A 20,478-nucleotide genomic window follows, 5' to 3' on the forward strand; every position below is an offset into this window, starting at 1 on the left:
TTGTTTTTCTCCAAATGCAGACAAATCATTATAATAAATCACTGCTTATTATAGTAGTCTAATTGATTTATTATGCATTTTTTTTTCTACTTGATCCATATGACTATTAATTCAAAATATGGCTGGGTAAACATAACTCTCTCATTTTTATCACTTCTTATGAGAGAATATCATATCTTAAATTCGAAGAATCCATCTTTTAGTCAGTCAATTTTTGTGAATAGAACACTTTACATCTATCTAATAAATTGCAATACATTTCGCTTACTGTCTATTTTATTACCAAATTTAAACAATAAATTCCATTTTGACCTTTTTAATCTCGCATGTTGCTTCCTATTCTCACTGTAGCTCCTCAGTTCAAGACTAAACTGAATACATTTTCTTCTTTTCTACTAATTTCTAAATAAACTATCATGAATAAACTAATTATGTGTCATGTAATCACTCTAACTAAGAAAGCTTCAGAGCAATGTTACATTTATCTCATAATAGTCATTCAATAAACTCATTAGACAATTAGAAAAATAACTCTAGCAAATAACTTTTTGCACTATCTTACATATTCCTTATATGTACATTTCTTTTTCTTTATATCTAACAATCCAAAAGTTTTTCTATCAACCTTTTAAACCATTAGCATTATAACTTAATCATTATTAAAACTTCCTTGTGTTCGTATGCAACTTGTTTTTAATCTTCAATACTTCTGTTTAGTTGACATATAATCTGACCTTATTTCTGATAGTTTTTCAATCTAAGGATTACTTCTCTGTTAGAAATTTAATTTCTGTTCCTGTCCCTCCTCTGCTGATTTCATTGCTTTTACCCATCTATATCATGTCCACATAATCCATTACCAAGTGTTTTAATAGTTCTTCTGGTATACTGACATATGGCCTATTTTTGTCGCTGTTCTTTTCTTAACTTTGTTTTTGCACAAATTTCACAAACTTTGCAAAAATGCCTTTTAATTTAAAATGCCTATAATTTTATATTCATTTTAATTTTTAATTTCCTTATCTTACTCCCCCCTTTGCGCACTGGTTTAAAACCATTGCGCATCTGGATTGAGAATATTCAAAATTATTGTTGGTTCAATAATCTGTCCTTCATGTGAAATGCCGAATATTTATTTTTGACCCCCCTCTGGTGCCATTTAGATTGTTCACAAGGGCTTGTTTGTTAGTGAATTTCAATAACTTCTTGTATGTCTATAAACTTTCTACTACTAAGCACTACTTGATATAATTTTAGCTAATCAATTGCATATTGAATCAAAATGTATTCTTATCAATTAAAATTAAAATTTAATATTTGTTAATACTTGCTTTAATTTCAACTGTAGCCTTAAATTAATTAAGTATACCATTGTATTGACAAGTTACATCTGAGTACCCCTTAAAATTTATTTTAAAGTTATTTTTAGTTCTAATTTTTTCCTTCATGAATTGTCTTAATTCCCATTATGCTATATTAATTGTTAACATTATTTTAGTTTCTTTTCTTAATTAGTCATTATCATTGTTTTCTATGTTGCGTAATATATTTTTCGCTTCAATCATTTTTGTTATGGTGGGGTTATTATTAAGTTGCTACTGAATCTATTCAAGGGCTGAACATTCAATCATAGGAAAGTTGGTTGATGTTGACAATTGTTTGAGCTTGTACTCATCTCTGTTGATTCTCTTTTCTTTGCACAGTTCCTCTCATTACTGTGTTTCTGGTCAAGTTTGTCTTTTCTTCCATTCATGATTTGATCATTCTGTTAACCTTGTCATCAATCATTACATCTTTCACCAGGGTGTCTCCAGTGAGTCGTTCGTTGTAATGGACTCTTTTCTCTCATTGTCAACATGTCCTTGATCCCTCACTTCAGTTGTGGGGGGTTGCTGAAGTCAGTTGGTGTATTTTAAGTTGAGAGGCATGAACTCAAATGTCACTCTGTTGATCACTTCTTCTGAAATTACAAAGCACAGTTACTGGTTCTTTTTGTTAGACTTGTTCCAGAATCCTTCCTGGAATTGAGCTGCTGCTATCTGTAAATTAAAGCTTAATTATTTTTGTTAGTGAAAACAACATGTGATTTCAATCATCTGCTCATCTGTCCCATTGTCCTTCTCGATGTTACCTGTAGAAAGGTCATGTGGGCTGAGTGGTGTCCTTTCTGCCTTCATTAACAGCAGGACTTTAATCCATATATTCTCATTTGTTTTTCATAAATTTGACTTTTGATCATTATTTGCAACTTTTTGCATTTTTCTCACAATAAATTTCCATGTACTCTTATAATTAGTCAATTCAACTCAGTTATCTCTTTGTCTTGAGTTCCACTATCAACCCACTATTTATTAGGCATCTTGGACAATACTCAACCCACTTTGACAAAAGTTACAAGACAATATTTCATACTTTTGACAAAGATCAGCTCCATCACGATATGCTGAAAAGAAAGGCAGACGTGTTATGCTGCAAAGAAAGTCAGATATGTTATGCGCTGCGCAAATGTGGCAATGTTTTTTCTATTTTTATTTTTCTCTTTTCATTCTTTGTTTTTTCATATTGTTACTTCAGTTCCTGACCAGGAAATTTAACCAAATGCATCCATGGTCATTATTTTACTGGGCAGAATTTGCCCTGTGGGCCCACATGTTAAATTTTAAATACAGCTGTATTGGCAAAATAATTGATTTGCCTTAGTGTTTCTTCAAACATCATCTCTCACTCATTCACACTCAGTGTCTCTCTTACACACACACTGGCCAGCATACACTCTTGCAGGTTGTGCTCTAAATGTGGCATCCTATAATTTTAGCCAAGGGTTGATCAGGTCAACACAACTATGTCAAACACTACTGAGAAGTGTCAATGATCATAAGGTTTAGTTTAACACCGTTGTTATAATCCTTTTTTTTTTTTTTTTTTACAAAATCTAATAGACTAAGTATTTTAGTATAATAGGCCTGCCAATTGTAATTTTTCAAATACATTTTGTCATTTGTTTTTCTGATTTTTTCTATTCTTTTTTTGTTTTTTGCTCATGAGCTGCTTTAAGAAATAAATTGGAGATCTCTGCATAATCTTGGATCCATGGCCAACAACATTTCCATCTCATTATCCCAGTTTTGACAGCATTTGCGATTTCATAAGCTTGGACTTTTGGAGTATTTTTTTCTCCAATCTATATCTCTAAAAACTTAGCAAAACAAAATGGAGTGACCAGTATCATTGTTTTGCAAACAATAATAATAATTCTTTGACATTTTGCGTCTATCTTTTACTTTTCTACAGATAAATTTTTCTCATGCTTTTAGCCCTATAGTTGTTTAATGTAATAGCCCTCACTATACCAAATCCAGCCTCATTTTGTACTATTTGGTGAGTTGAGCACCCACTTGTCTCTTTCAGTGTATTCTCTTTCTTTTTTTATAGGGCTGGACTTGAACTTACTGGAAAAGCAGAGAGGGTTAGTTTAGCAGAGAATATAAAGAATTGTTTATGAGACCAGTGAATAATCAGAATGAATAAAGTTAATATAATAACTAAATTTGAAGCAGTCTCTAGAGTGATCATTGAAGTTGCCACACCTGTGTTGCCCGTAAGGGAAGGGTTTCGGTCAGTTCTTCTGTTTTTAGATTATCAGTCTGTTAAAGCTTCTTGGCTGTCGCTCTGCATGTGTCGTCAGCCTAGCTGTCACTCAAGGCTTGGTGTAAACAGGAATATAGGCTCTGTTGTTTCTCTGCCCCTTCTCAGTTTGGGCTTTTGATAGATTTTGACACAGCTTTGCATCTCAGGATTTTCCTCTTGTCCTCAGGAAAAAGTCAGCAGTGAAATAGTGAAAGTTTCACCTTTTCCAGCATTAAATCAGTCTTTCTCCATGCTGAGTTGTCCAGAGAGTGGTCATCTTCAGAAGGGGAGCTGAACGCCCCTCACCCTCTCTTCTTCTTCTCTCTGCAGTCGTCTTTGACCTTTCACCTCTTCCATTCGACACTGAAGCCATCTGAAACTTGAACACTCAGAGAGCTGCATAGATCAAATTAGTCTTCATAAATATTTGTTCCTGAGCTATTAGCTCTTTATCTAAATTCCACTTTTTAACCATCTTTTTCATAGATCTTTTATAGTATATAATACTCACTGGTTGACAACAGCAATTCTCCCATTCTGTTTTTAGTAAAGCAAGTTTTTCGTTGCAGGAAAAAGCAAGCTATTTCTTCATTGCAATTTGAGCAATAATCTAACTTTGATTTTCTGAGTATAATACAATTAAATAATTTTCCCTATCATAAAATCAGCCTTCAATCGTTCTTCTGTATTTGCATGCTGTGCTCAAAATAATCTAACATGGTGAATAAACTTTCCCTTTCGTTGTCACTCCGAGTTACGTCGGATGACGACGAATGGGGTTTCGCTTAGAACACCTATCGACTTCGAGTATTACAAAACGAGCCAATGGCAAAGAAATGCCATGGGTCTGCGGAATTTGCATAGCGTATCTCCGCCTTACCTCGTGGGTATAAAAGGAGGACGCCGGCAACAGGCAGATATGTTTTCGCTTCGGAGCCAAGAGCATTTCTTCACTCCACAGTCATCTCTGACTTCGCTCTACGAGACGAGCTTCTCTCTCCGGTGTTGGTGTGACGGCGATCTGCAGCGAGCTCACAGTGCCTGCTGATCTGTGCAGTAATCTGCCAGTGTGTGTGTGTCTCCCTGTGCGCTTCAACATCGCGGAGTTTTTTCTCTCCTCTCATAAAAGAGCTCGCACGCGGCACGTCTTTTTAAAGACGGCTCGCCCGTGCATTTCTGGTTGCAGCGGACTGGTATCGGACTCTGATGGGCACGAGCGCTGTCTAGTGTGTTTGATCATGCTTGAACAGCGCTCGTGGGTGACTCATGTTCTCGCAAGGGAACGTGATCATCGCGTCATAAATAGGTCGAGACTCGGTGAACTCGCAAGAGTGAGAGTCCCCTCATCCACCCCCCGATCTTCGGCGGGTGGCCAGGGTGACCTGAGGGTTACGGTCTGGAACAAGGCGCCGACTATGTGTCCGTGACCCCAGCCCCCCTCTTCGATGACGGTGCCCGCTAGTGAACTGCTGATTCCCGCGAGTCTACCCTCTGGTGGCCCGCGTGTTTCAGTTGAAGCTACAGAGGAAGATGCCATGTCTGTTGCAGCATCACTAGGTGGGCTTGAGTCTTCTGGAAGTGAGGGCTCGTCACAGCTGCCACCTTCCGGTGTGCATACGGCTGTGCCTGAGTCTGATCCGGAGATGACGGCCATGCTTTCCTGGGACGATTGGTTTTGGGTAAGGCCGCCGACCCTCGTCCGTGGCAACCCCAATACCTCTCTTCCCGGACGTGCATGATGAGATCTCGAAGTCCTAGAAGACCCCCTTGTCTTCTTAGGACCGCTCGCTGATCTCATCCGCCTTTCCTCCCCTCGATGGGGCCGCTGCCCTTGGGTACACTGGGGTTCCCCCGGCTGAACGCTCTGTTGCGATGCTATGTGTCCTCAGAGTGCTTCTTCTCGGCGCAATCCTAAGCACCCGCCCGTGGCCTGAAGTTTTTCGTCTACGCTTGTGGCGAGATCCTATAGCGCCACGGGACTGGCAGCCGCCTCACTGCATGCCATGGTCATTCTGCTGGTCCACCTGACCCAGATGCTCATGGACCTGCACGAGGGCGGGACTGACCCAGGGCTCTTCACTGAGCTGCGCGCCGCCACTGACCTTGCTCTCTGAGCGACGAAAGTGGCCGTACGCTCCCTGGGTCAGGTGATGCTCACCAGTCTGTGGCTGAACCTGTCTGATGTGCTGGATGTCGCGCGGACCCGTCTGTCCGACATTCCCATATCCCAGGTCGGCCTCTTCGGCGGTGCGGTTGAGGGCTTGCCCAACAGCTCTCAGCCGCCCATGAGCAGAGTGAGGTTGATTCTGTCCCGACGGCCCCGCCGTCCGCTCAGATCCCTCGTCTGCCCACCGCCGAAGGCGCCCTCCCGCGGCTCCCACCCCGCCCGTTCACGGGCCGGCTCTGGGGGGCGCGGGCGGACGCCACAGCCCTCTCCAGCCCCGCCCCCCGCTACACGCCGGGTTAAGCGGCGCTCGTGAGACGGGCACCTCGGCGATGGAGCAGGCTGAGGTTGATTCTGTCCCGACGGCCCCGCCGTCCGCTCAGATCCCTCGGTCTGCCCACTGCCGAGGGCGCCCCCCCGCGGCTCCCACCCCGCCCGTTCACCCGGGTCGGCTCTGGAGGCCGCGGTCGGACGCCACAGTCCTCTCCAGCCCCGCACCCCGCTACACGCTGGGTTAAGCGGCGCTCTTGAGTTGGGCTCCTCAGAGATGGGACTCAGTTCTTTCCAGGAGTTGGTAGCAGGACCACTCCTTTCCCCGGGGAGGGCCGGGGAAGAATCCTTATTCTCCAAAGAGCTGATTCTCCCGTCTCTGAGCACAGAGTTCTCGGACGTCACAGAGCGCCGCCCACAAGCCGTGCTCTCCTCGTCCCCCTCTGTCCCAGAGGTGGTTGACATGGTGTGCCGTCCACGGACCGCTTCGCCCCTGTCCCCCTCTGTCGCCAGACCCCTGGCAGAGCAGGCCCCCGCGGGACGACCAGCCTGGTCCTCCCCTGGCCCCTCTGCCAGGGCGCGGTTGCTAACTGTGCCCCCACATCGGGCCGCTATGCCGTCCACGTCTGGGCCAGTTACTCCGCTTCGCTGCCCCTCCGGGGGGACGCCTGTGGTCGCATGATCCCGCTGGTTCAGTTCCTGGGAGCCTGGTTAGAGCTTCCCCGTCTGTCCCGCTGGGTCGCGCGGACCATCAGGCTCGGCTATGCGATTCAGTTCGCACGGTCTCCTCCCCACTTGGGGAGTCCGCTCCACTTTTGTCGGTGGCTATGCCCCCATCAGGAGAGCAGAGATTGCCACCCTGCTGGCGAAGGGCGCAATCGAGACTGTCCCTCCAGCCGAGATGAGGTCAGCCGGCTTCTCAGCCCCTACTTCATTGTCCCCAATAAAACCGGTGGGTTAAGGCCAATCCTGGACTTGCGCGTGCTGAACCGCTCCCTTCACAGGATGCCGTTCAAGATGCTCAAACGCGTTTTCGAATGCATACGGCCTAGGATTGGTTTGCAGCGATCGACCTGAAGGACGCCTACTTCATGTCTCTATTCTCCTTGACACAGACCGTTCCTTCGGTTTTCTTTCAGGGGCAGGCATCCAGTACGCGGTTTTCCCTTTCGGGCTAGCCCTGTCTCCTCGCATCTTCACGAAGGTCGTCGAGGCTGCCCTTGTTCCCCTTCGGGAACACGGGGTTCGCATCCTGAGTTATATCGACGACTGGCTGGTCATAGCTCACTCTCGAGTTCAGGTTGCGAACACAGGGACCTAGTGCTTCGGCACCTAGCTCGTCTGGGCCTTCGGGTCAACTGGGAGAAGAGCAAACTTTGCCCCGTGCAGAGGATCTCTTTTCTCGGTATGGATATCGACTCGGTCGCCATGTCCGCGCAGCTTACGAGCTAGCGCGCGCGCAGTCACTGCTGACTTGCCTGAGACAGTTCGAGGGCAAGAGTGCGGTTCCACTGAAACTTTTTCAGAGGCTCCTGGGCATATGGCTTCTGCAGCCGCGGCAACGCCGCTCGGATTGCTTCATATGAGACCGCTTCAGCTTTGGCTTCGCGACCGAGTCCCGAGGTGGGCATGGCAACACGGCACCCTCCGAGTAACAGTTACTCCGACCTGCCGTCAGACCTTCACCCCGTGGTCGAACCTCAGTTTTCTACGGGCCGGAGTGCCCCTGGAACGAGCTTCGCGGCATGTTGTTGTAACGACAGATGCCTCCTCCACGGGCTGGGGTGCCATGTGCAATGGACGTGCTGCCGCGGGCTCCTGGACAGGACCCCGTCGCCTCTGGCATGTCAATTGCCTCGAGTTGCTGGCCGTACGTCTTGCTTTGCGCCGCTTCCGGGCCGTGCTCAAGAACCAACACGTACTAGTCCGCTCAGACAATACCGCCACTGTAGCGTACATCAACCATCAAGGTGGTCTACGCTCCCGCCGTATGTCGCAACTCGCCCGCCACCTCCTCATATGGAGTCAGAAGCATCTGAGGTCGCTTCATGCCATTTACATCCCCGGAGCCCTGAACTGTGCAGCGCACTGCTTCAGCCCCTCCCGGGAGATTGGCGACTCCATCCCCAGTCGGTTCAGCTGATTTGGGACCAGTTCGGGGACGCACAGATAGATCTGTTTGCCTCTCACGACTCGACCCATTGCGCCCTGTACTATTCCCTGACCGAGGGCACGCTCGGCACGGATGCACTGGCGCACAGCTGGCCGCGGGGCCGCAAATATGCGTTTCCCCCAGTGAGCCTTCTTGCGCAGACCCTGCGCAAGGTCAGGGAGGACGAGGAGCAGGTCATTCTGGTCGCGCCATACTGGCCCGCCCGGACCTGGTTCTCCGAACTAGTACTCCTCGCGACAGCACCTCCCTGGCCGATTCCCCTGAGGAAGGACCTCCTTCTCAGGGACGGGGCACCCTATGGCACCCTCGTCCCGATCTTTGGAACCTCCACGTGTGGCTCCTGGACGGGACGAAGCAGGTTTGAGTACCCTTCCACCTACGGTGGCGGCTACCATCACTTCCGCTAGAGCGTCGTCCACGAGACACGTCTACGCGTTGAAGTGGAACCTCTTCGTCAACTGGTGCTCTTCTCTTCAAGAAGACCCCCGGAGATGTTCGATTAGTGTCGTGCTTTCCTTCCTTCAAGATAGGCTGGAGCGAAGGCTGTCTCCCTCCACCCTGAAAGTCTATGTTGCCGCTATTGCCGCACACCATGACCCAGTCGAAGGTAAGTCTGTTGGAAGGCACGACCTGATCATCAGGTTCCTGAGAGGAGCGAGGAGACTGAATCCTCCTCGTCCTCCTCTCGTTCCCTCTTGGGACCTCTCAGTGGTTCTAACTGCCCTGCGGAGTGCTCCCTTTGAGCCTTTGCAATCAGTGGAGCTTAAGTTCCTGTCTATGAAGACAGCGCTCCTGGTTGCATTGGCCTCCATCAAGAGGGTGGGGGACTTGCATGCATTCTCCGTTGACGAAGCGTGCCTGGAATTTGGGCCGGCTTACTCTCACGTGATCCTGAGACCCCGGCCTGGATATGTGCCCAAGGTTCCTACCACTCCCTTCCGGGACCAGGTGGTGAACCTGCAAGCGCTGCCCCCGGAGGAGGCAGACCCAGCCTTGGCACTGCTCTGTCCAGTACGCGCCCTCCGCGCCTATGTAGACAGGACGCAGTGTTTCAGGACCTCAGACCAGCTCTTTGTCTGTTATGGTGGGAAGCTGAAGGGAAAGGCTCTCTCCAAGCAAAGGTTGTCTCACTGGATAGTGGACGCCATTGCCTTGGCATACCAGCAGCAAGGTCGACCGTGCCCCCTTGGTGTGACCGCCCACTCCACCCGGAGTGTGGCATCCTCTTGGGCTCTAGCGCATGGCGCCTCGCTAACAGACATCTGCAGAGCTGCAGGCTGGGCGACACCTAACACATTCGCCAGATTCTACAATCTCCGAGTGGAGCCAGTGTCCTCTCATGTACTCGCTTCAACCAGCTAGTACTGGACCCGCTCAGGTGTCTTCGCTTGCTCGCCATTCCACGGACTGGATACGTGCGATATTCTCCTCAGGTGAGCTTCCCCAAAAAGCCCTGAGTTCCTCCAGCACTCCTGACGTTGGCGCCAGTGTCTATTGCCTGTGCATCGGCTAGGTGCCTCCCGTGTGCATGGTCCCTCCTCTGAGCGACCCCCACATGTGTATTTCCACTGTAAGCCTCTCTGAGCGTGTGTCTTTCCCTTGGCAAGCCACCTTGCCACCCCTGGGGTTGAAATATTCCACCTGCGGCTGGACACCCCAGTGTTCTCCATATGTCTCCTTCGGGTCATATGTGTATTCTCTAAGTCCCCCCCCTCTGGGTTGGCAGTAATTGCATATTTCCCCTAAACTTTGGGATATGCCCCCAGTGTACCTTGGTATTCCTGTGCTAAATAGGAGTCCTTCGTCCGTGCCAGTCTCACGACAGGGATCTCAGATTTACGCAGGGCACTGGAAGACAGCTGAGAAGGTGGCGTGATTAGACTGGTAACCCCATTCGTCGTCATCCGACGTAACTCGGAGTGACAACGAAAGGGAACGTCTCGGTTACGTATGTAACCCTCGTTCCCTGAGTAGGGAACGGAGACGTTACGTCTGCCTGCCACTTTCCGCTGTACCGCGGGGATCGCCTGAGCTCAGTCTTGGCTCCTCAGCGAAGAAACATATCTGCCTGTTGCCGGCGTCCTCCTTTTATACCCACGAGGTAAGGCGGAGATACGCTATGCAAATTCCGCAGACCCATGGCATTTCTTTGCCATTGGCTCGTTTTGTAATACTCGAAGTCGATAGGTGTTCTAAGCGAAACCCCATTCGTCGTCATCCGACGTAACGTCTCCGTTCCCTACTCAGGGAACGAGGGTTACATACGTAACCGAGACGTTTCGTCACCCATTCCCAACAATTCCCATTTACTACAATTCTAAGATTGCTGTAAATTATTTATGACTGTTGAAACTTTGTCACTCAATCTTGTTCACTTTTAGCACACTGCACAAGTTATTTTTTCCTTAGCACAAACTTAATTATCTACAATGGAATCATTTTTCTCTCACTTTGTCTTCAGGGATAATGAGATACAAATTTTAGACGTCTTCAGATATAAGATAGAATATATTAAGCACGTGCATTCTTATTTATTTATCCATTAATATATATCAGTCCATTTATTAATATATATTTTATACTTTAACTTATTTATACTACAATAATCTGCAAGACTAATATCTTGAAACAATTGTTTTCTTTTACTATTTCCTTTACTTTTAATACTCATTTATACATTACTTGTCTCTCAAGCACATTCACACATTCCTTGTCCCCTATTTTTAACCACAGTCACAGTCAAGCAGACACACAGGACAGGATCCTACATACACACACAGAGCTATATTCTACTCACAGTGTTTCTCACTGTTTTTACAAACAATACTTCACTGAATAACTTTAAACTATCACAGACCTCTGCGATTCACTTCCTCCGACACAACAGAGTCATATACTACATAGCTTTTCCGTACAGTCCCTTGTTAACCTATAACAAGGCGGTAACCAAAAGCTAAACTTATCTGTGCAATATTCGCCATCCTTCCAGGCCCTCTTGGCGAAATCCACATAAATCTTACCCAGTCCCTTGTTAACCTATAACAAGGCGGTAACAATAAACCAAACTTAATCTGTGCACATGCAATTAACTTATTATCCTCAAGGCCCTCTTAATAAGTAACACAGAGTTCTGGTAACCTTTACCAGTATACTCATTATCCTTAATGAGCAGAAAATGATTAACCTTAATCATTAACATTTACCATTATCCTTAACAGTAAATATAAAAAAACAACTGATTAACCTTAACCAGTACACTTGTCATCCTCAAGGCCCTCTTGACAAGAAAAAACAATAACTGTTATCCTTTAACAGTAAACATAAAAAAAACAACTGATTAACCTTAACCAGTACACTTGTCATCCTCAAGGCCCTCTTGACAAGAAAAAACAATAACTGTTATCCTTTAAGAGTAAACATAAATTCTTACGTACATACGACAAAACCTTTAGCGGCACATCAGCATCCTACCAATATTCATACAATCTGCATCAGATTATATAAATACTGGCAAACACTAACGGGAGCTCCGCCGCGCTTTAACACATTACTTGATATCATCAACAACAATAGACAATTATTTCTAGAATCAAAGATCCTCTTTTCAATTTTTTAGTTCTTTAAACTTGGAGAAGCATTTTAAAGGGTCTTACCACTCTGGCTCACTGGTGACAACACATACTTTTTCAAAAGCAAAAATTGCTCACCTCAAAGTACAGTGGCCACTGTTGTCTGTGTCGGTCACCAGAGTCGCCTTTCGTGGTTCCTTTTGCTTCAAAAACCAAGTCCCATCTGGGGTGCCAAATGTTGTGGTTTTCAATCTTTCTGAAAAATAACTTCGCAGAGATCTTTGATGCCAGAAATAATTAGACTTTATTTTCGAACGCCGTCCCGTTCCATAGAACAGCGCTCTAACGCTCTCTGGCCCTCTGGCCTTCCAGTGCGCTCCCGAGTACATTTTGGTTCAGAGTTATATACATACATCTTCTTCCAAAGAAGGTAACACACCCTATAGATAGATTTGGGTAAAGGTCTTTTACCATGTGACTTCTCAGAATAGAATTTTCTGCAGCAAACAACATTCCATTCAAGGTCTTTCACATACACAGAGGAAATCCAAAGTCACAGACAGAAGAAATAATTGTGTCCAAATATATAGCAAAATTACTTGTTTTCTAAATAATAAAATCTTCAACAATTCCAGGCATGAAAATTGCGCTGTGGTGTCTGAATCACGGAGAAGGTTCTGCGTGATGAACAGAATGTAAGGGAGCGGTAGCTCTCTTGTGTCGTAAAGAGAGATAGCCACGTGCACATCTGACCGCACGCTTCTTCCAATGCAGCACAATGAGGGAAGGAAGCGGGCACGCAAAGGAGAACCCTGCGCTTCTTCCGTCAAGGCTTGACGAGGGAAGAAAACGTGGGAGCGCGAGAGGTGGTTTGCCGTCCGAAAGGAGAGCTAGTCGCGAGCGCATGATGTACTTTTAGGTCGCTCTCTTGTGTTGTAATGAGAGCTAGCTGCGCGAACATCTACCCGCGTGCTTCTTCATCAAGGCTTGACGAGGGGAAAAAAGCGTGGGAGTGTGAGAGGTGGTTTGCCGTCCCAAAGGAGAGCTACCCGCGAGCCCATGGTGTATTTATAAGGCGGGGTAGCACTCTTTAGTTGTAAAGAGAGCTAGCCACGCGAACATCTAACCCCTCGCTTCTTCCGTCGAAGCTCGAAGATGGAAGAAAACGTGGGAGCGCGAGAGGCGGTTCGCCGTCCGAAAGGAGAGCTAGTCGCAAGCGCATGATGTACTTTTAGGGCGGGGTAGCTCTTTTGTGTTGTAAAGAGAGCTAGCCGCGCGAACATCTTCAACCAGCCGGTAAAACCAAAGTTCCTGCTCTAGTGTCGGCTTGCTGCGCCACTCCCCTCCACATGGAGCGGATACGTGCGCTTCTTTGCTCCAGTCGAGTTCCCCACTCAGGCGAACCCTGTAGAGTTCCTCCGCACCCCTTTGGCAGTCGGACGTTGCGGAGCATCCTACGCCAGGCCTAGAGCTCGTATGCTTGTGTAACTTGTGCTAGGCTGGGTTCCATATGTGGTGATCCCTGCGGCGATCCCATAAGCGTATTCTTCCACGATCAGCTCCCTGCGGTGAGCCTGTGTCTTTCCCTTGGCAGAGTCCGCTCTGCCGTCACTGCCTGGTGTTGCCTCCCCCTTCTCAGGCTGGAGCCACCCCAGTGACATTCCATATGTTGCACTGCCCTCCAACCAGTCCATATGTGTATTCTCCACATGTTACCTCCCTTCAGGCAGTATGTGGCTTCTGCAGCGTCCCTCTCCCCTGGAAAGGCACGCTTTCCCAGTGTTATCCAAAGGGTTCCACTGTGTGGGGTTTAACGGAACAGCAGTGAACTCCCTCTACGCAGGTCTTCCGCCCAAGCCAGATGGGGGTCTGAGAGTCTTCCGTAAGGCGCTGGATGTGGCAGCAACCATGGCATTTTCCATGGGATCCCAATTACGTCGTCACGTTGACGTCACGTCGAACGTGAGCGACTGAAAGGGAACATCTCGGTTACTAATGTAACCCTCGTTCACTGAAGGAAGAGCTTTCAGAGCTCTGAAGACACGACGTCCCGTCGCCATGGTTGCTGACCATTGCTGTACGGCCATCACAATCTCGGCTCCTCAGCGAAAAACAATGAGTGCATGCACCCGCTTCCTGTTTATACCCGTGCTGCGGGGCGCGTGACGCTTCTCACACATGCCAACGTTCATTAGCTCGTTCTGTAGACACTCGAAGTTGATAGGGCTCCCTGAAGTGATCCCCAATTACGTCATCACGTCAACGTCACATCTTCTGTTTCCTCCTTCAGGAAACGAGGGTTACATTAGTAACCGAGACGTTTTTGCTTGCATTTGATAAACACTTTATTGCGTGTAATACACACGCACCCCAAACCACTAAGCCTAACCAGAAGTATAATACACACGCACCCCACACCACTACTAAATACGTATCCTATGAACGTAAAAACTAATTTTTGCGTATAAATTGCACAATAAACACAATGCGTGCTATAGAGACACATTTACTGTGACCGGGTTGACTCTATCTATGTTTTGATCATCGTTCTGAATCCGATCCAGACGTAGTCTTTGAAAAAAAAAAATTTTCTCAGCTTTTTGCTCAATGTTATTTTATGAAACTTACCCACATTCAAGTGTTGATCAAAAATAAGAATGCATGAAGATAGAATAAAAAGGGTTATTTTTATTTATTTTTTTAAAGCAGAGGGTCTGTTCTTTCTTTTGATATATTGCATGTTCAGATATTCCTACAACCAAATATTCTGGGGGCCATTACATTTTTGTGAAAATGATTTTTCCTTTTTTTGTGAAAAAAAAACGCAGGCGGGGAAAGAGTTAAAGATTACCTGTCTATTCACCATCAGTGTTAAAGGTTGTATCAGCGATTTCAGGCCCAAACAAAAACATTATAGTGATGATGCATTAGTGATTGCTTACCTGCATTTATCATAGCTCAGTGCTGTAACAGAATATGTTTCTCCACTAACCAGGAGAGTATGTAACTATGTAACACATAGTTTATGCACATTTCTTTTTGTCTAATGAAAAATTATCCACATTAAGCGAGCATACACATTTATGCCGATTTTGGGGGAGGGTTTCACATCTTACTTTTTGTGACACAAAATATTTTATACACAAAGATTTAAAGAGGACTCTAATGTTAAAATATCCATAGCGAATTACATGCATAGGTTTCAGAAAACCGCTTCCAACATTACAGAAGTGCAGAAGGGCACTTTGTTCTCTGTGCTTATCATGCGTTGGAAATGTGAATGGCGGTCAAATCCAATAGGTCATCACCAAAACATCATGCACACTTTGTAGCTGCATTTCTACTTCTTCATTTTTCTTCTTTAAGCTCTTACTATGCTGACCCACCAGCTTCATACCAGCACTAACCAACATAAACCAACACAGAATTCATGCTGGTTTATGCCGGATTTTTCACCAGTTCGCCTGCCTGCATAAACTGACCCAACGCTTGTAGTTCCTTCCTGTTTATCTGATGCTACATACCTCCTAAATAAAACACAACAGAAGAGAGGTCTTATAATGACTTCCACTCCCATAAAAGGCAGAATGTTAACACAACATGTTACACTGTCTTCCTTGTAAAACTGATGTCTAATTCAGTGAATTTGCATGTAAGGCACAAATAAGTACTTTGATAATGCAGATCTTGTTAATATAAATAATCTTTTGAAAATTTGTAACAGAAGACAGAAATATGTATAACAGTTAAGTTATATACTTTTTCCTGTATGTGTAGACAAATTATAAGGGATTTCGCAGTATAGCTAAATTTAAGTTTCTGTATTGACACATACCTTAAATGGTCATCCTTTACTCACCCTCATGTCATTCCAAACATTTTCTGGCAGATATTTTAACTATTATAACTAACAAATGTTTGACTTTGATGCAATGGATGGGATTGGGGTCCAAAGCAACATTGGGCTTTCATTATTTTATGCAGAAAAAAGAAAGTCAGACTGAGTAAATTATGTTATAATTTTAATTAAACTAACTTTATGAACTGTTCCTAAAGAAAAAAGCATAGCAAACTTGTCCCACCAAGAATCACAACTGGAGAAAATAAATGTAATTGTAAAATTTAGACTCAAAATCAAGCTTAAGCTTAAGCACAAGAGTAAGCTCTTGAAACATATGGTGTGGTAACTTCCAGTACATTCAACAATAATAAGTCTAACAAATAAATAAGAACTTTTCAGAACATCAAAAATAAGAAGATTGTGTAAATGATTAAATGATATTGGTAACACTTTATTTTACAGTGTCCTTGTTACATGTTACATGTAATTACCATAGTAATAACAGTAAATGATGCCTAATTACATGCAATTAACCCTCAACCATTTCCTAATCCTACCCTAACCCTATAGTAAGTACATGTAGTTAATTAATATTACACTGTACTTTATAATTTAATAACACTGTAACAATGACACCTTAAAATAAAGTGTAACCATGATATTTAATGCTTTGTTTTAGCAGGCCTTTTTCAATGTCAATAATATATAGAAATATATTATAAAGTGCCTTGGTGCAAAGGTCAAGCATATAAAGTTTACCCTAAATGAGTTTGTTTGTTTTTTAGACATGGGGCATTTTACATTGGCAATTTAAAATGAATATCAGTTCAGTATAGCCAATAAGGAGCAACGAAAAGACAAGGAGCTTAATGTCTTTATTTTATATATGATATACACCTCATATTTATCTTGTTTTTATCTCAAATAGCACATGGGCAATCAGCACAATATGTTGATTTTTTTTTTTTTAAGTAGATGATTATACGCAAAAATATCTTGTTCCTGTGTATGTTCTTGCATAGATACAATCTTTGAGTAACACAGATTAAATGGAAGCACATGGGACTGTTAAGACTTCCGGGCTGTGAGATATATCAAAAGCAACACCTCAGCTATTTAGGACAGTAATTATCCTTTTCCAGCAATCTCACCATTTAAATACAGAGGAAATGTGGGCATGTCAGTTTTGAAGTGAGATTCATAAGTGAGATTTCATAAAGGAATACTGTCTGATAATAAGTATTGTTGAAGCTTCAGTGTATTAAATCATAGAATAATAATAACTAGATTTTTTTTTTAAAATCGAAGTCTGTATCTAAACTGGATGTCTTTAGTAGGTTGCATGGAGCCAAAGCCCCATCGTCTGATATCAATGCCTGGAATCGCTTCATTTGGATGTTTCAGCTCTAAGTCAAAGTAGGACAACATGAGAAAGACAAACTGCTTCAGCTCATTTGTGGCGAAGAATCTTCCTGGACACATAGTGGTTCCTGCTCCCCAAGGCATGTTGTAATACTTGAGTTTCTTTCCACCCTTGTAGAAATCAGTCTTTTTGCTTCCATCTGGTGTGAGAAAACGGTCATACTTGAAGGTGAAGGGATCTGGGTAAACTTCTGGGTCTACCTGAACAGCTGTGTATGGGAAAATCGCCACTCTGTCACCCTCACGGATCTTGCACTCTTGTCCGTTGGCCATGTTGATGGTCATATCCTGCATGACAGCTCTTGTAAGGACAGGGGCAGCTGTAAGACGGAGGGTCTCCTCCACTGCACTGTCTAGAATGGGAGTTTTGAGGAGCATATCCCTAGTCAGGTCAATTAGCGGCCCACCTTGTTTTACTTCCTGCCCTGTTTCTCTGAGCACCCGCTCAACTTCATTCTTAATGTTGTGCATAGCCTCAGGGTGCTTCATCAGATACAAGAGTAGCCAGAATGCTGCAGGACCTGTGTTTCCCTGAGATGCCCACAGAAGCAGAAACATGTATCGATCCTGCATGAACTCTTGCATGCCCTGTTCAGCTCTCACCTGTTGCTGTTCATGTACCCATCCGCTGATGTTGTCTCTAGATCTCATCTTCTGCACTGAAAGTGTGTTCCAGAACAGCCTTTTCAAACGCTCTGACTCCATCTTCTCACTGGGTCCCAGGACACCATAAGCCAGATTTGGGAATAACTGGTCATATTTTCTGAATTCCCAGAAAAGTTCATTTGAATGCTCACGGTCAATTTCCTTAGCTTTTTCTAAAGTCCCTGTACTTTTGTGTGACTCATTACCAAACAGCGCCAGATAGCCAGCGCGAAAGACAATGTTGTAGCTGTAAGCAAATAGTCCAGTTTCTTGCCATGGCTTGTCATTCCCAGATCCAACGCTGTGGAGCATCAAATTTTGAAGATTGCACATCATGGCCTGAGTCATGACAACCAGACCATCTCCCATGAGGTGCTTGGTACTTGATGCCTGGAGAAACTTGTGTTCATTTTCCAACGAATGATAGCCAAATACTCTTGCAACCAGTAGTTCTGCAAATTTATTAAAGTCCAGCTTTGTTCTTGCCTCTTTCACCACTGAGCCAAAAGAAAGTGGATCTGTAATGAAAGTGAAATAAAAGCCTCCCAGCTGCACTGTAAAAATATCTCCATGTTTTTCTTTCATTCTCTGCAGGAATTTGGCTGTGTCCTTCCTGAATTCCAGAACATGACCAAGCCAGGGAATAGGTCCCTTATCCAGAGGGGGTTCTCCAGGTCGCCTGCGGCGAAAAGACCCCAAAAGGTAGAGGGCCCCTATGACAGAGATAAAAAGTGCAAGCAGGATTTGAAAAAGGCAGCCCATGTTCCTCTTTGGCGTTCTCGTAGCTGCACTATGCTCTCTTTTTAATTCCTCTTTCTTGGCAGCTATGTGTAGGCCCCACCCACTGCAGTCATTCCAAATCACATGACTTCTTGTGAATTTCTGTAGTGCAGGGAATGACTCTTAATATCGGGTCTTTTTACAATTTGTTTTTGTGTATGCAGTGTTATCCTTTTTGTATGTTTTTTTGTGCTTTATTTTAAAACATAAGTTTTCACTATTCAGATAAATTATGCGATCAGTTTATCAACATGTTGCTTAGATTTTACTTAATTTGACATTTTGGGTGAATCATATTATTAAATTGCCATAATGTATAAGAGCAGGGCTTCCCTAAATGAAAAAATAAAAATCAGCTATTTATTTTCCCAACCAGGGTGATATCATTTGATATTTGCCACTTGTTACATGTCCAGATGTACTAAATTTATAATTTATAAATCTAATCATTTATTTTCTGAAATGAATGTTAACAAATAGTATGTGAAAAGAAAGCTGGGGTTTGATTTTAAATATCAAATTGTAAGTACAAAACATTAATAAATCTATTAACTAATAATAATTAAATAGTTTAATACTAATCATTCACACACTATGCCTAGTGAGGAGGAAGCAAAGAATAGTTTATGCTGGATTCAGATTAGCCTATTGTATAGTCAAATGTCTATCTTCTACATCACAGTCTACAGATATGTCATGATGTAGAAGGGAAAGGATCAAGGCTATTCTTATCAGTGAGATAACAGAGATTTTGTTGCAGTGGTTTGATATAACCTTGATGTTGCAATAAAGGTTACCTTGATGCATTGCCTGTTTCTAAATGTCTACCAATACCTGCATTTACTTTACAGAGCACTAAAGAATAACAGACATATTAATCAGTACAGTTTATTGAAATTTATGTGGTCCAATTTTCTAAAATATTTATATTATTTATTGTATTTTGTAAATACTGAGTTTTATTTAGTAAAACATTGAAGATAAATATTATCTGTTCTGAGCCGGATCCAGTGTCTGTTCCTGAGCCGGAGCCAGTGTCTGTTCCTGAGCCGGAACCAGTGTCTGTTCCTGAGCCGGTGTCTGTTCCTTTTTCCTGAGCCGTGGTCGCCTGAGTGGTCGTCTTCGCCCTGGTCATCACCGCCATGGCCACCCGAAGGATCTTCACCGCCCTGGCCGCCCGAAGGGTCTTCACCGCCCTGGCCACCCGAGGGGTCTTCACCGCCCTGGCCGCCCGAGGGGTCTTCACCGCCTTGGCCGCCCGAGGGGTCTTCACCGCCCTGGCCACCCGAGGGGTCTTCACCGCCCTGGCCGCCCGATGGGTCGTCTGCTTCGCCCTGGCCGCCCGATGGGTCGTCTGCTTCGCCCTGGCCGCTCCATGGGTCGTCTGCTTCGCCCTGGCCGCCTGATGGGTTGTCTGCTTCGCCCTGGCCGCCCGATGGGTCGTCTGCTTCGCCCTGGCCGCCCGATGGACTGTCTGCTTCGTCCTGGCCGCCCGATGGACTGTCTACTTCGCCCTGGCCGCCCGATAGACTGTCTGTTTTGCCCTGGTCCCCGGTTAAACCATCACCCCCTGTTTCTGTTCCCTTAATGGACCTGGCCCACCATCCCTCCCCCTGATCCTCCACCATTCCACCTCCCTCCTGAACCCTTGTGTTTTGTTGTCGTGGAGCGTCTGGTAGCCGCTCCGTAAAGGGGGGCTATGTCACAGTGTCTGGTTTGTGTTTCCTCGGGTGTCACTAGAGATCTTCGTTTTCACGGTGTCCTTCACATTGACTACAATTCCCAGCATTCTGTCTGTCACTTATCACTGTTCATTACACTCAGCTGTTCCCTGTAATCATTGTCCCAGCTGTTCATTGTTAGTCTTGTTAAATCTGTGTGTATATATTCCATGTCTGTGTCAGTATGTGTTACGGAGTCGTTGTTATTCGTCACTACACTTCTGGTCTGTGTTCTAACCTGTCTCTTGTTTTGTTTATTGTGTTTG

At 44.9% G+C, this 20,478-nt stretch overlaps 1 protein-coding gene across 1 annotated transcript; it reads right to left on the reverse strand.

Annotated features, from left to right (window-relative positions):
- Window positions 1-16,502: 16,502 nt before the first annotated feature.
- On the reverse strand, window positions 16,503-18,544 carry LOC143756862 (7-alpha-hydroxycholest-4-en-3-one 12-alpha-hydroxylase-like). Its single transcript, XM_077247704.1, has one exon. It carries the CDS (start codon window positions 18,471-18,473, stop codon window positions 16,941-16,943), a length of 1,533 nt encoding a protein of 510 aa, XP_077103819.1. The 5' UTR covers window positions 18,474-18,544; the 3' UTR covers window positions 16,503-16,940.
- Between the last annotated feature and the right edge of the window lie 1,934 nt (window positions 18,545-20,478).

Source organism: Siphateles boraxobius, unplaced genomic scaffold (genome assembly GCF_051911475.1).
Source record: "Siphateles boraxobius isolate OS27281-9 unplaced genomic scaffold, OSU_SipBor_1 1, whole genome shotgun sequence".
Classification (NCBI taxonomy): Eukaryota; Metazoa; Chordata; class Actinopteri; order Cypriniformes; family Leuciscidae; genus Siphateles; species Siphateles boraxobius.